General features: G+C 37.5%; 2 protein-coding genes and 1 pseudogene across 4 annotated transcripts; all 3 read left to right on the top strand.

Moving 5' to 3' along the window:
• The first annotated feature begins 3,958 nt into the window (after window positions 1-3,958).
• On the top strand, window positions 3,959-8,905 carry LOC149826907 ((3S,6E)-nerolidol synthase 1-like). The gene is made up of 6 exons (XM_090018396.1): window positions 3,959-4,520; window positions 5,053-5,428; window positions 5,518-5,736; window positions 5,966-6,113; window positions 6,780-7,028; window positions 8,750-8,905. The coding sequence occupies exons 1-6, from the start codon at window positions 3,977-3,979 to the stop codon at window positions 8,903-8,905; spliced, it is 1,692 nt and encodes a 563-aa protein (XP_089874522.1). The 5' UTR covers window positions 3,959-3,976.
• Window positions 8,120-12,416, top strand: LOC149826905 (ribonucleoside-diphosphate reductase large subunit-like). 3 transcript variants are annotated; one of them, XM_090020168.1, is made up of 7 exons: window positions 8,120-9,141; window positions 9,220-9,490; window positions 9,575-9,856; window positions 10,824-11,782; window positions 11,874-11,966; window positions 12,067-12,216; window positions 12,298-12,416. In XM_090020168.1, the coding sequence occupies exons 4-7, from the start codon at window positions 11,582-11,584 to the stop codon at window positions 12,394-12,396; spliced, it is 543 nt and encodes a 180-aa protein (XP_089876294.1). In that variant the 5' UTR covers window positions 8,120-9,141; window positions 9,220-9,490; window positions 9,575-9,856; window positions 10,824-11,581; the 3' UTR covers window positions 12,397-12,416. The 3 variants fall into 3 exon arrangements, with proteins under 3 accessions (XP_089876294.1, XP_089876295.1, XP_089876296.1); XM_090020169.1 differs by having other exon boundaries at window positions 8,178-8,890; XM_090020170.1 differs by having other exon boundaries at window positions 8,178-9,141; window positions 9,599-9,856.
• On the top strand, window positions 9,607-10,960 carry LOC149826906 (subtilisin-like protease SBT2.1 pseudogene; annotated as a pseudogene).
• Window positions 12,417-12,951: the final 535 nt, after the last annotated feature.

Raw genomic sequence — 12,951 nt, 5'->3', positions numbered from 1 at the left:
ATTTGTCATTAGCATAATTTTCTTTGCTTAGTTTTGCAATTTTATGTTGGTTAAGTGAAAAAAATTGTACTGTTATTTAATTAGTCGTCTTCCCCAAGGTGGGGCGCCAGCCATTAGAGCTCCATTAGAGCTCTAGGTTTTTTTTGTTAAGTGGTTTGTGTCTTTAGAAAGTGTCTTAGAGTGTCCAGGTTCATTGGTATAGCTTAGGAGACGTTTTTGTGTAATTAGGCAAGTTGGATTCTAAGATTATGTCAATTAATGCGTTTTAGAATATTTATTTAGTTTCCTTAATGTTTTCATTGCTGTAGTTGAATATTAATTGCTTAGGTTAAGATAGTATCATTGTATTAGCTAGGTGTTAACGTTTTTAGAAGAAGAGTAGAAAGGTAATTGGAGTGGAAAACGTTTTGTTTAGAAGGAAAAAAAATCTGTTGTCTTCCAAATTCGTGCATACTATTTTGGAAATATTTTGAACATTTACTCCAATCAAGAGAGAAAGTTTCTCCTTTTAATATTTTTGGAAACACCATTTGGATTTCAAAGATTTACTAAAAGATTGATACACGATTTTTGGGATTGAGAGTAAAACTTATTCTTTCTTTTTAAAAGATCACTAAAAACGTGTTCAAGATTTTTGGAAAGGTTTTTAAAAAGTACTTACCGTTTTTGTAAAGCAAGGTTGGAAACGTGTGGTCCCCTCTGTGAGTTGGACGTTTTCAATTCTTTATGCCCATTTGATTTATCAAGCAATTAAGGTAAGTTTATCCCTCTTGATTGGACGTTTTTACCAAAATCAATTCGTCCCAACTATTTGCTAGCTCCTAATTATTACCTTCTTCTTTAGTAACTTATATTAGGTGTATTAATTAGGTTTTAAATATTTGAATTAATAGTATTAACTTTAGATTAGTAGATAGTGTCTTATTTAGGAAGGCCTTAACTAGGGTTTCTTGTATTAGGCGTGTAATTAGTGGAGTCATTAGTGTTAGTCTTAATTAATTAAGTTTTAATTTTAAGTGTTCAAATTAGCCAATGTCTAATTTAGTCAACCTAACCTAACCTAGTCAATCTAGTCAACCCAGTTAGGTGTGTCGTGTCCCTAGCCTAAGTCGAGTCCACCTAGTGAACCTAGTCAATCTAGCCAAGTGTGGCGTGAGCCTAGTTCTATCTTAAACCCACCACTCTTTGGTGTTTAGTGATTTAGTACATTTATTTTTTAAGTTAGATTAACTTCAGTGTAAGTTAGTGTAGGTTTTCATTTAGTCGATCTAGTAGATTTTTTATTGCTTGTTTAAGGTGTGTTTGATAATTGTTTTTTTTTTAGTAATTCAATTAGTTTAGTTGCAGTTAGTTTGTATTGATTGCAGTCATTCATTCATAGAGTTAAGTGCATGTTTAAGTATATTAGTTGCATTTGCATTATTAGTTCATTCATTTTTAGTCATAAAGTGCATATCATATTTCATTTATATCTCATTTAGTATCATTGCATTTAACATCAGCATACAATCTGTCATTTAGGTTGTATTAGGTTGAAATTGTATTGTTTAGTGTTTAAATAGATTTATAAAGTGAATAGTGCATTCAAAGAAAAACCCAATTTTTGCCCTATCGCACTGTTGTCATTTCATGTGCAAAAATTTTGAGTTTTCAAAATATTATTTTTCTATTCACTTTATTGGTGTGTTAACTGTCTGTAGACCAAATTTCAGCTCGATCCAAGTTGGGTTGGTCTAATTTTTAAGCGTTTTGCGAAAACTGCTTTTTCGGATTTGAAAATTTCGGGACCTGTGATATCCTGATTTTTTCCAATTTTGAAACGCTTATATCTGAAGTTCCAGATATCATTTTTTCATTCTGTAAAAACTATCAGATTCTTTAATCTGTTAGTTACAGAACAAAACAAATTTTGGAAAAATCGGAATTTGTTTGCCTTGTCAAAAAGTAGTTTTCCAAAGAGCTGTCAGATGTCTATTTTACACTAATTAGGGGCATATTGGTAATTTCATTCTTTTTAGCATTTTCGTACTGTTTTCAGCATTTTCTGCATATTAGGTGTTTCATCTGCATTATACAGTATTGTTAGACCTATGTTAGTTAATTTTAGAATTAGTTTGATCTTTTATTCGATTATTTTATCATAGTTAGGATTTGTTTTATTAATTTCTTGAAAATTAGCTTTAGTTTCATTTATAGCTTGCATTATTAGAATAAGTTACTAACTCTTCATTTTCCTTTGTGTTTAGGTTGAAAATCATACTCATTTTCCAGGGTTCCTTGTCCAAGTGCGAAGATTGGATAACTGACGAAAGGACCAAAATACCCTTGGTGTGCAACTGAAGATTGAATTGCTTTTTCATTTCTTTTAGTGATTAATTGTAGTTGTATTAGCTTTGTAATTATAGATTGAGATTTGTGATTAATAAATTAAACTTTTGAGAAATATTCTGAGTAATTCCTGTTCCCTGAACATTCGACCCGCACTTACCACTTCGTGGAAAGTCGGTTTTTATATCTTTGGTTGACGATTTTCCAAAGCTTTTATTGAAAATTATTGTTTTAAAAATATCACTTCCAAAATATCAACCAGACAACTTTTGACTGGAGGATATTTTTGTCATTTCCTCGAACCGTCGTTTCAGGGCATGAAAAGCAAGTAAGGATGATTAGGTTTTTGCAAAAGCACCGGAGTCCGATGCAAAGTTATGTCAACTTACACGGGAATACGAGACCCATGTGCATGAATACGTGGCGCTCATTCGACCCCCCGAACACAGACGTGGGATTCAGTGAATCATCGGGGGCGAACATACACCACCCTCTCCGATCCATGACTTTGATGACATGTCCTCCTTTGTTGACGAACTCTTTGTCTTTTCAATAGAATGATGTGATCGTGGTAGCAAGTGGAGACTTGGTGGGTCTCAATACTCGCATGTGGCAATTACGGTGAGGTTGGAGTACTTACAAGGAGAGGCAGCAAGTAGATTTTAGCTATTCATTATATAATTAGCAGGAAACAAAATGGATACGAGAAGGAATATGTGAAGCCAAAGTGGGAAAACGAGTGAGGGTATACTATGAACGGAAAAGAATAATAAAGAATTGCAAACATATGAAAAATGAAAAGAAAACATATGGAGTGCAATATGAAGCGTGGACAGAAGCAAATATAAAACATTAAACTCTTTTTCACGACGTTTTGACAAAGTACCATTTGGTATCACAGGAGTAACAATGGGCTTCAAATGAATCATTTCAGCTTTCACCAATAAATCATAAATATATTTCCTGTGATAGAATAGTGTTACTTCCGTTTTCTTTAACTTCTACACCTAAGAAGAAATGAAGATCTTTTATTTAAATTTCGTTCTCAAAGCAATAAATAATGTGTTGAGCCCCTTCTTGTAAACTTCATGTTGCAATGATTATTGTTACACATCCGTGCACTAGCGCAGGGTTCCATCCGAGGCCTTCAAGTCAACACCTTCACTGCGGTGGTAAAATGGTTATTGTTTGGTTGTTGAAGAAGCAAAAAAAATTCCAAGCACCTTTCAGGGTTGTTGGGACAACCATATTATCAGTAATTCTTAGGACACATCCTTGCTCACAATTAACACATGGTGGTTGATAGGGATGTAAACGGGGCAGACTTTTCTTTGATATTGTCCTAGCTAGCAGCCTAATCGGACTTGGAGTGGGATTGGAAATTGAATGGAAGCATCACCCATTTGCCCTAATCGGATCATCATATTCGGACCTAGATGTAAGATACTGAAATTGAATCTGGATCTGAATCTTGTTTCCATCCGATATCATACTTTTGCGTAGCTGGGTTATTTCCATCCGATATCAAACCTTGAAACTCTATAAATAGATTCAATTGCTCATGACATAATTAATTCGTAGCCCTTTTTCGCTTGGATTTTTTTCAAGTTATAAAACACCGTCTTTTGGTTACAACAAACTATCTGTGATGGCTCTCTTTCCTTTCTGCTACTCTTCCCTTTTTGCAGTTGCTTCTGATCGGTTGGAAACTAAATCGAGCTTCTCGAGCATCATGGTTGGCACCAAACTGCAACAACCTCATGGGGTGTCCATGCGGTACCTGCCCTTGCATGGCTCCAACAAGAAAGCTGAGACGTTGGTGTCTTGCTCACTTCATGATAGCCAATCCACCAGCCAGAGGACTAGTGGTGAGGCTGATTATTCTTCCTTTAGTTCTCAAGGATGTAATCTTTCCGGTCGAGTCGAGGAATTAAAGGAGAAAGTGAGGCGAAAGCTCCAATATTCGCTCGATCCTTTGGAGGCTATGAATGTTATTGATGAGCTCCAACGCTTGGGGATAGCTTACCACTTTGTTGAAGAGATTGAATCCAGGTTGAGTTCCATATATAGCAGCTATGCCAATGGTTGTGATGGTGGGAAGAGTGGTGGTGCAGGCAGTGCCACACAAGACCTGTACACTGTGGCACTTCAATTTAGACTCTTAAGACAGCAGGGTTACTATGTTTCTGCAGGTGAGTTGTAGGCCTCCTCTCGGTTTTTCGTTTCCTGTAATCATACTAAAAAAAAAGTGAAAGACTCGGTTTTGTTTTAGGCAGCCATATTGTACCGTATTCATGTCAAGATGTCAACGGATATCTGACAAATTCATTAAGGTCCCGTTGGATGACATTTTTTAAAACCTGATTTTGAATCGTTCTGATTGTTTTTTTTCCCGTTTATTACACGAAGAAATTAACTGCACCCAGATCGGACACCTGGCCATGCTGGTCTTAGCCTGAAATCGTAAAATTCCACCCTCTCTACTGCCAAGGACCCTCCAGCTTCAACTTGTAAAAGGGTGTGCCCACAGGGGGATTCGAACTCGGGCGAACCTGACACCATGTAGGCAACCCTTTGGTCCCAGTTATAAAATTAATTTGCTTCCAACAATTTATACATATGGCGACTAAATCACTTAGTGCTGATTTTAAGATGCAAAAAAATGTGTTGCGTCGTCAATGATTTACTTATTAACCCAATCATTTTCAACTTCATGATATATAGATGTATTCAACAAGTTCAAGGACATGGAAGGGAGATTTGATGTAGGGTTGGTTAAAGACACAAGGGGTTTGTTGAGCTTGTATGAAGCTTCACACTTTGTACTACCAGGAGAGGATATACTTGATGATCAAGCCAGAGGTTTTGCAGCAACACACCTTTTGTCATCCATTCCATTTCTCCACCCATTTCGTGCAAAGCAAGTAGAGCATGCAATGAAGCATCCCCTACATAAGACCTTGCCAAGAATTGAGGCAAGAGATTACATTGAGAGTTTCAAAAATGTTCATGGAAAAGATGAAGTTCTTGTAGAACTAGCAAAATTGGACTTCAACTATGTGCAATCAGTACACCAAAGAGAGCTTCAACAGTTCTCAAGGTAAGAGGAAGGATTTTGTTAGTTTTCTTTTCATTATTGAGAGAGATCTTTGACATACTAATGGTATTTTATTTTCTTGCATCTCCTAGGTGGTGGGAAGAGCAAGGGATAATTGAAGAAATGGGATCGCTAAGAAACCAACCGTTGGTGTGGTTTATGTTGTCCATCTTGGTGTTGCCAGAACCACAGTTTTCAAAGTGCAGGATTGAAATTACAAAAATCACAGGGCTAATCTTTGTTATCGATGACATTTTTGATGTTTATGGAAGACTTGATGATTTAATTCTCTTTAGTGAGGCTATCAATAGGTAAGATATTATTTTTCTTCCTTGGCGAAAAAAAAAAGTTAATTACTGTGTTTTAGTGTTTTGCAAATCAAGCTGGTTACATACAGTGATGTAAACAGCTTGAGTTTTGGTGTAGGCACAATAGAATTAAACTCTTTTTCCTTTTTTTTTTTTTGTTTTCTCTCGGAGGAACAAGTGTACATACGGATACTACGTACATCTCTAATTATGAAATTTCATGGATCCTCAGGTGGGACCCAGCGTTTGTGAGTGGATCCAAACTCCTGCCCAATTGCATGAAAGTTTGCTTTTTGGCTGTCTATGACGTGACAAATGAAATTGCTTCCCTCGTCCTCCAAGAGCATCACTGTGACATTCTTCAATATTCAAAAGGAATGGTACGATGACTAACTATAAACATGGTTTTTTTCTTGTTTTGTTTGGAAGGCAACCTGGGGTTAGGGATTCAATAAAAAATCACACTACAAATAAATCAACCTAAATTTCCTCAACAACTCATCAGGCTGGCTGGGTTTGGTTCTGGTGAACCCAAGCTTGAGTTCACCAGAGCCAAACCTAGTTGGCCTGAGTTCAGGTTCCGCTGAACCCAACAGGCCTAGGTATATGGAACCCTCTATTATTTTCATAAGCAAATGAAATAAATATGCCAACTTCATTTTCATGTGGAGCCTATAGTCATTGTGAGGTTCTTTTCATGTCTATCATGCATTTACTATATATGTATTCGCTCTGTGTGGTTCTCATCAAACTGGTACACCCCGTTGCATTCATTGGTCAGTCCCCGTACGGCATGGGTGTCTGTGGATTACCTGGAGTTTACTTTGTAGGGGGAGGCAGGCCTATTAAGTGACCCGTGTCCTTAGGGTGGTTTGAGTGGGGACTAAGATCACTTTTATTGTAGTGTTTTTTGTTATCACAAAAAAACAAAAAGAAAAACAAATTAACTCATTTTTTAAACCTGATTCTCTAGATAAACAATCAAACTAATGCTAATCTTTTGTGAAGAAACTGGTCTAATCATAGATTCCAACTTTGAATTTCAGTGGGCATCTCTTTTCGAAGCTTTCTTGGAAGAGGCAAGGTGGTTTCAATCCAAAGCTGTGCCCAAGACAAATGAGTACCTTCGAAATGCAACAATCAGCTCCGGGCTTCTTGTGTCTTTAGCACATGCCTACTTTCTCATGTGCCCACAAGTTACAGTTGAGACACTAAACATTATCAAAAGCAATCCAAACCTCATTCTACATCCAGCAACCATTTATCGACTGTGGGACGATCTTGGAACCTCCAAGGTGAGGCAAAGATAAATCATCTCTCTCTCTCTCTCTCTCTCTCTCTCTCTCACTTCAGGCTTGTTATATTCAAGGATGAAAGGGAACGAGGATACGATGCGTCCTACGTAGAATGCTACATAAAGGAGCATGGTGTTTCAGAAGAATATGCACGGAAGGAAACTTTGGAATTGATTGCCAACACATGGAAGAAGCTCAATCAGGAGAGCCTACAAGCCAACATGTTCCCCACTAGTTTCATAAAGGTGGCCCTTAATGTTGCACGGGTTGGTGAAATCATGAATAATAATCATGGTGAGGACGAATGTCTAATGACCATTGAAGAGCACCTAATAAAGCTGCTGATAGAAAGCATTGCTTTTTGACAATATCCATCGACACTTTGTACGTTTCTCACTTGTAGGTATTTTGAATGTATTTTTTTTTTCTGAATTAAAATAAAATGCGTGGATCAAAAGATATGAAGAATTAGGCCAGTACCCGGGTCAGATATTTTAAGTGTGTAATAATTTTTGTCCTCATTGGAAGCTAATGTTTTAGTGTTTTTGTTTACGATCTCATGGCTTGCATATATACGGTTGTTACTGTGTGCGATACACCCTACCCCCCTGATCCTTGTAGGCCCATGGGTTCGGGTTGGGGCTAAAGTGTATACACATTTCAAAAACTGATTAGATCTCAACTATAAAATATATAGTCTTCTAAAAAATCAAGTATAAAATATATAGACTCCAAACTATTTGTGCTCAAGATGTTTTTATTATACTCCATTCAAACACTACAAGAAAAACGTTAATTAACGATAGAAATTTACAATAGATTTTTTTTATCATAAATTTGCGACGAATTAATTAAAGAAAACTTGTCATTAGTCATTGTTGGAATTAGCAATGAAATTTGTGATAGAATTTTTTTGTCACAAAATTCATCACTTATTAACGACAAATTAATGATAGAAAAATTTTATTTCAAACAGGATCACAACTTCACAATGAATGAGCGACAAAATTTGTTGGTCGCTAATTAGCTAAGAAGTTTGCTATGGAATGTTTTTCGGTAATCCGTCGGTACTTTTGGATTTAAACAACGAATTTTTTTTCACCCCTTCTCACTTTTCCCCCTTTAACTGTACGCAGCCGGCCCCCGAGCGTTCTCTTTGTCGCCTTTCTCTTCCTCGTCCGCAGACCGGTCGGAGCCACGTCGTCGCCGACCCCCACCGGCCGACTCTTGTCTTCCCCTCCTTCCTCTCTCCTTTCCCTTCCCTTCTTCTTTTCCCCTCTTCCTTTCTTTCTCCTGTGTTTCTCCTTTCGTCCGAGTTTTATAACTTTCTTCTCTGCCATCGACGCTCTCCCCATGGAAGAACCAGACTCCATCTCCTTCATATTCTTCTGTGCCCACGAGGATCGTGTACAGAGGGTCCATCTCCACCGTTCTCCCTTTCTGGCAGCAGAACTGGTTCCTTCTTACCCTTTTCTCCATGGGAGCTTCCTATTTAGCTCTTTCCCTCTTCCTTCTCCTCAATCTCGACTCCGATCTCTCATACACGTCATCTGTTTCCTCCAATCCCGAAGGCGTTGAAGTTCGATGCAATGTTTTCTCGCCCATCTTTCCTGTTTTGCCCTAATAGGAGGATTAGGCTCTTCCTTCTCCTCAGTTTTGTTGTTTCTGCTACATCTTTCTTTGCTTTTGTCCTTTTTCCAATGTTCTCTTGGATCGTGCAGATTACATATGGGACAATTCTGAAATTGATGCACGAGAGGACGAAGTTCCGATTGCATTCTCATGACGTCCCTTATGGTTCTGAAAGCGGACAGCAATCCGTCACTGGTTTCCCTAATGTTGATGATGCCAACAGCTACTGGGTTCGTCATCCCTAATCGTTCACATTAGAATTATTTCTGTTTCCTTTTTAGTTTCTCCTGCCCTGACATTTCTGATGAATTTGTAATTGGATCCCTTTTTCCCAATGTCTGTAAGCTTTTTGTTGATCTTGTGGTTCTCGACTCAAGTGTCGGTTCTGTTGGTCCTTCTCTTTTGTTCCTTTTTTCTTTTTCAATCGAGTTGTATTATAAGCAATCAAGCTGAAAATTGAATTTATGCTTTCTCATTCTGTGTATGTTCTACTATTCTCTGGCTTCTCATCTTAGTTGGATTTCATGCGTCTGCTTTCATAACAGCTGCTTATGTGCAGATTCTCCTCCAATATTACAATGATTCATTAGTGAGAAATACATCATCAGATACGATTGTCCATTTTGGAGGCATTGCTAGAATTTCAGGGGGACTGAAACCTTCTTACAACAACTCAGCACCAAAAGTTTTGTAATATTCTGCAAGAGGACCAGACCCAGAAAACGCCTTTCTTGATGATGCAGATTTCATGAAACCCAACTTAATAGCCCCTGGTAGTTTCATCTGAGCCGCATGGAGTCCTTCAGGGACTGATTCAGTAGAATTTGAAGGTATCGTCCATGTAATTTAGCCATCAGAAAATTTTAAATTGGAGTGGTTTGCCTTAACTTCATTCGATCATTTTATTAAATTAGGTGAAAGGTTTGCAATGATATCAGGCACAAGCATGGCAGCACCTCACGTTGCAGGGCCTGCTGCTCTCATCAAGCAGAAGTTCCCTAGATTTAGTCCTTCAGCCATCGCTTCTGCACTCTCCACTACTGCCTCCCTATATGACAAGCAAGGGGGTCCAATAATGGCACAACATGCATACAAAAATCCGGATTTAAGCCAGTCTCCAGCTACACCTTTTGATATGAGCAACGGCTTTGTCAATGTGACTGCTGTTTTGGATCCTGGTCTGATCTTTGATGCCAGTAAGCTTCTCGTCATATTTGCCAATGTGAAACTGTTGATCATTTTTCTTCTGGCATGTCCATAGTCGTAGATGTGCATGCTTGAAAGATTGTTTATGGAGCTCAGTCAGCCAAGTTGAAGACCAAGCTCGAGGTTTTATATTAAAGAAGTTAAGAGAGCTTGCATGGGTTTTGGCCCAGCCAGTTAAAGAAATTTGTGTGGTTCTTTGCATAATTGTATGTATATTTTGCACAAACATATATATGTTTATGTGTGTTGTTTCTGCACAATTATGTAAGGAAATTATTGTTGATGTATTAATATACTCTTGGATTTGCTTTTAAAAGGTCACATGTTCAAGCTTAGTGGCTTGGCTTCAATTAAGCTCAGTTCCTCCAAGCTGTACCATGGCTATCAGAGCAAACTGAAGCCTCGGGTGCATGAGGAATTTGGTTATGGGCTTGCCTCTTTTTTTTTTTCAAAACTCAAAAATTACTATTAGTTATTGTGGGTTTGTCTTGTTTCATTTACAACCGTAGTTTTGAAAAGTTCATTACGTGACCAAAGTTTATACTGATGCATAGAAATTTCTCATAATCCACTAAACAGATTTTCATCAGTTAAATCAAGTACATTGCTTTGATTCTTTGCTAGTCAATGAGAAATCTTGAAGACCTAGCCAATCATCCTGGCGGCTCCTATTTGATTTCCCAGTAGATGGATAATTCCCTGAACTATGATTCAACTGTACGACTCAGAAGTAATAAAGGAGGCTTGTGTTGTTTATCTCATAATTTTGGTGAAATAGATTTAATGCATCCAAATGTTGGTTTTCGTTAGATGCCTTCTGTTGCAAACAGTGGTTAGAGATCTAATTGTGGTCATTTCTTGGCAAACTGTGTTTTATGAGTTTTTTCTTTTGATGTTCATTGAAGGATGATAACATTAACCAGCTTCCCTCTTTTATGTCGGTTCATGTCTTTTCAGGCTATGATGATTTCTTCTCTTTTCTCTGTGGTATCAATGGATCCAGCCCAGTTGTGTTGAACTACAGAAGCCAAGCTTGTGGGCCCAACACTATTGCTGCAACAGACCTCAACTTACCTTCTATTATCATTCTATAGCTGTTCACAGAATGGTGACAAATATTGCGGGTGATGAAACTTACAAAATCAGTTGGACTGCTCCTTTTGGAGTATCAATCACTATAATTCCAACTCATTTTTCTATAGCAAGTGGACAGAGACAGAATTTGACAGTGTTTATGAATGCCACCATCAACAACACATCTGCAAGCTTCAGAAAAATTACGATTTGTGGAAGTTGTGGACATGTGTTGAACATCCCAATTTCTGTGATTTCTAAAGTTGCTACATGAAAATAGATGTCTCAGTAGCTTTTTTATTCTCATTTCCTGATACATGTATTTTTGTTGTTTTGTTTGATGGCGATTTTCCTTTGTAAGTTTTGTTGTAAAGAATCAAGCATATGTTTTTGTAACTGTAGACATCGATTTATTTGTCAATAATTCTAATTGACATCTAATCCAAAAAAACAAAACAAAGAAGCTAATTGACTTGTTCTCTTCATAATAATTGAATGATCATCATTGTCCTTTTTATCATCTTTGCTATTGTTATCGGTGGTCTTGTTTTATAGGGAAGATAGTTAATGATGGACTGAACCTGCCCCTTGTGATTAGTGGTGGACCTCGGGTTTGGTCGGATATCTGATCCAAGTATGACATGTTATTTCCAGATGTGGACCTTCAGGAAGAAAACAGAGCACATGATCTTTTCTATGCACTTTGGGTACCTGATCTCTTCATGAAGAGGGTTCAGGACATTAATGAAACATGGTCACTTTTTTGTCCCAATGAGGCTCCTGGTCTAGCTGATTGCTGGGGTGATGAATTTGAAATGCTATATGCCAAGTATGAAAGAGAGGTATTCTATCTGGCTTATGTAGCTTAAGGACTATGCAACTTTGCATTTTTTTCTGATTTGCTTTTTTAAGCAACTTTAGTTTTCAATACAGGGAAAGACAAGGAAGGTTGTGCAGGCACAAAAGCTCTGGTTTGCTATTCTAGAATCACAAATAGAGACTGGAACACCCTATATGCTTTACAAGGTTGTTAATTGATTGGATTTTTAATATTCATCCTAAATATCTTGCTAGAGTTTTTTTTTTCTGTTATTGTTCTTATAATATAGTTTGCTATCTTTTACAGGACATGTGCAATAGAAGAAGCAATCAACAAAACCTGGGTACAATAAAATCTTCTAATCTGTGTGCTGAAATTGTTGAATATTCAAGCCCAACAGAAACTGCTGTGTGTAATCTGGCATCAATTGCTCTCCCTCGATATGTCAAGGAAAAGGTATGTTCATGCTCTAAAATATTCTGGTCATACAGTATATTCTACAGTTTCTCTCTGTTTTGAAATTATTGCATGATGCAGGGGTTGCCACCTGATCCTCATTCATCCAAGCTGGTTGGGAGCAGGGGTTCACATGATCGATGTTTTGATTTTGACAAACTTGCCGAGGTTTGTATCTGACTAGGGGATTTAGATTTATTGGTTCATTCTCTTTTTTTCACTCAAATGAGGATGCACTTTCATTTTCTAGTTGAACAGGTTACTGCTATAATTACTTCAAATTTGAACAAGATAATTGATGTCAATTTTTACCCTGCTGAAACTGCAAGAAAATCAAACATGCTATGAAAGTGTAGTAGGATCGAGGCAACGAGCACTAGAGGGGGGGGGGGGGGGGGTGAATAGTGCTTTTAAAAAATTATCTGCGGAATATTAACGGATTTTACAATTTGAAAAGCAAACACACAAAGAACACAAAATTTATCCTGGTTCGGTCTTTCCCGACCTACATCCAGTCCCCAAGCAAAAACCCGCTTGAGATTTCCACTATCAACCTTGTGTAACTACAAGATCATACAGACCAAATCCGGTCCCACTTCCAGTAACACACCTACTGAAAGCAAACAACTCCTTTAAACCAATGAGTCCTTTCTTTTACAGAAAATAAGTAAAAACTTACAATACAACCTATGAGCTCTTCTTTTGAATGCAAATGAGATGCAATTGACTTTTGAG

The sequence above is a fragment of the Nuphar pumila genome, chromosome 10, assembly GCF_984573655.1.
Source record: "Nuphar pumila chromosome 10, dmNupPumi1.hap1.1, whole genome shotgun sequence".
NCBI classification, from domain to species: domain Eukaryota; kingdom Viridiplantae; phylum Streptophyta; class Magnoliopsida; order Nymphaeales; family Nymphaeaceae; genus Nuphar; species Nuphar pumila.
Note: the sequence above shows the minus strand (reverse complement) of the source record. Positions and strands in the feature narration are given on the sequence as shown.

Excerpts from the sequence above, each read along its gene's own strand:
- LOC149826907 (XM_090018396.1), top strand. The coding sequence starts at position 3,977 with ATGGCTCTCTTTCCTTTCTGCTACTCTTCCCTTTTTGCAGTTGCTTCT. Across the intron at positions 5,429-5,517 it reads GAGCTTCAACAGTTCTCAAG|GTGGTGGGAAGAGCAAGGGA; the intron begins GTAAGAGGAAGG and ends TGCATCTCCTAG. Across the intron at positions 6,114-6,779 it reads TTCAATATTCAAAAGGAATG|TGGGCATCTCTTTTCGAAGC; the intron begins GTACGATGACTA and ends TTTGAATTTCAG.
- LOC149826905 (XM_090020168.1), top strand. The coding sequence starts at position 11,582 with ATGTTATTTCCAGATGTGGACCTTCAGGAAGAAAACAGAGCACATGAT. Across the intron at positions 11,783-11,873 it reads ATGCCAAGTATGAAAGAGAG|GGAAAGACAAGGAAGGTTGT; the intron begins GTATTCTATCTG and ends TTTTCAATACAG. Across the intron at positions 12,217-12,297 it reads CTCGATATGTCAAGGAAAAG|GGGTTGCCACCTGATCCTCA; the intron begins GTATGTTCATGC and ends TGCATGATGCAG.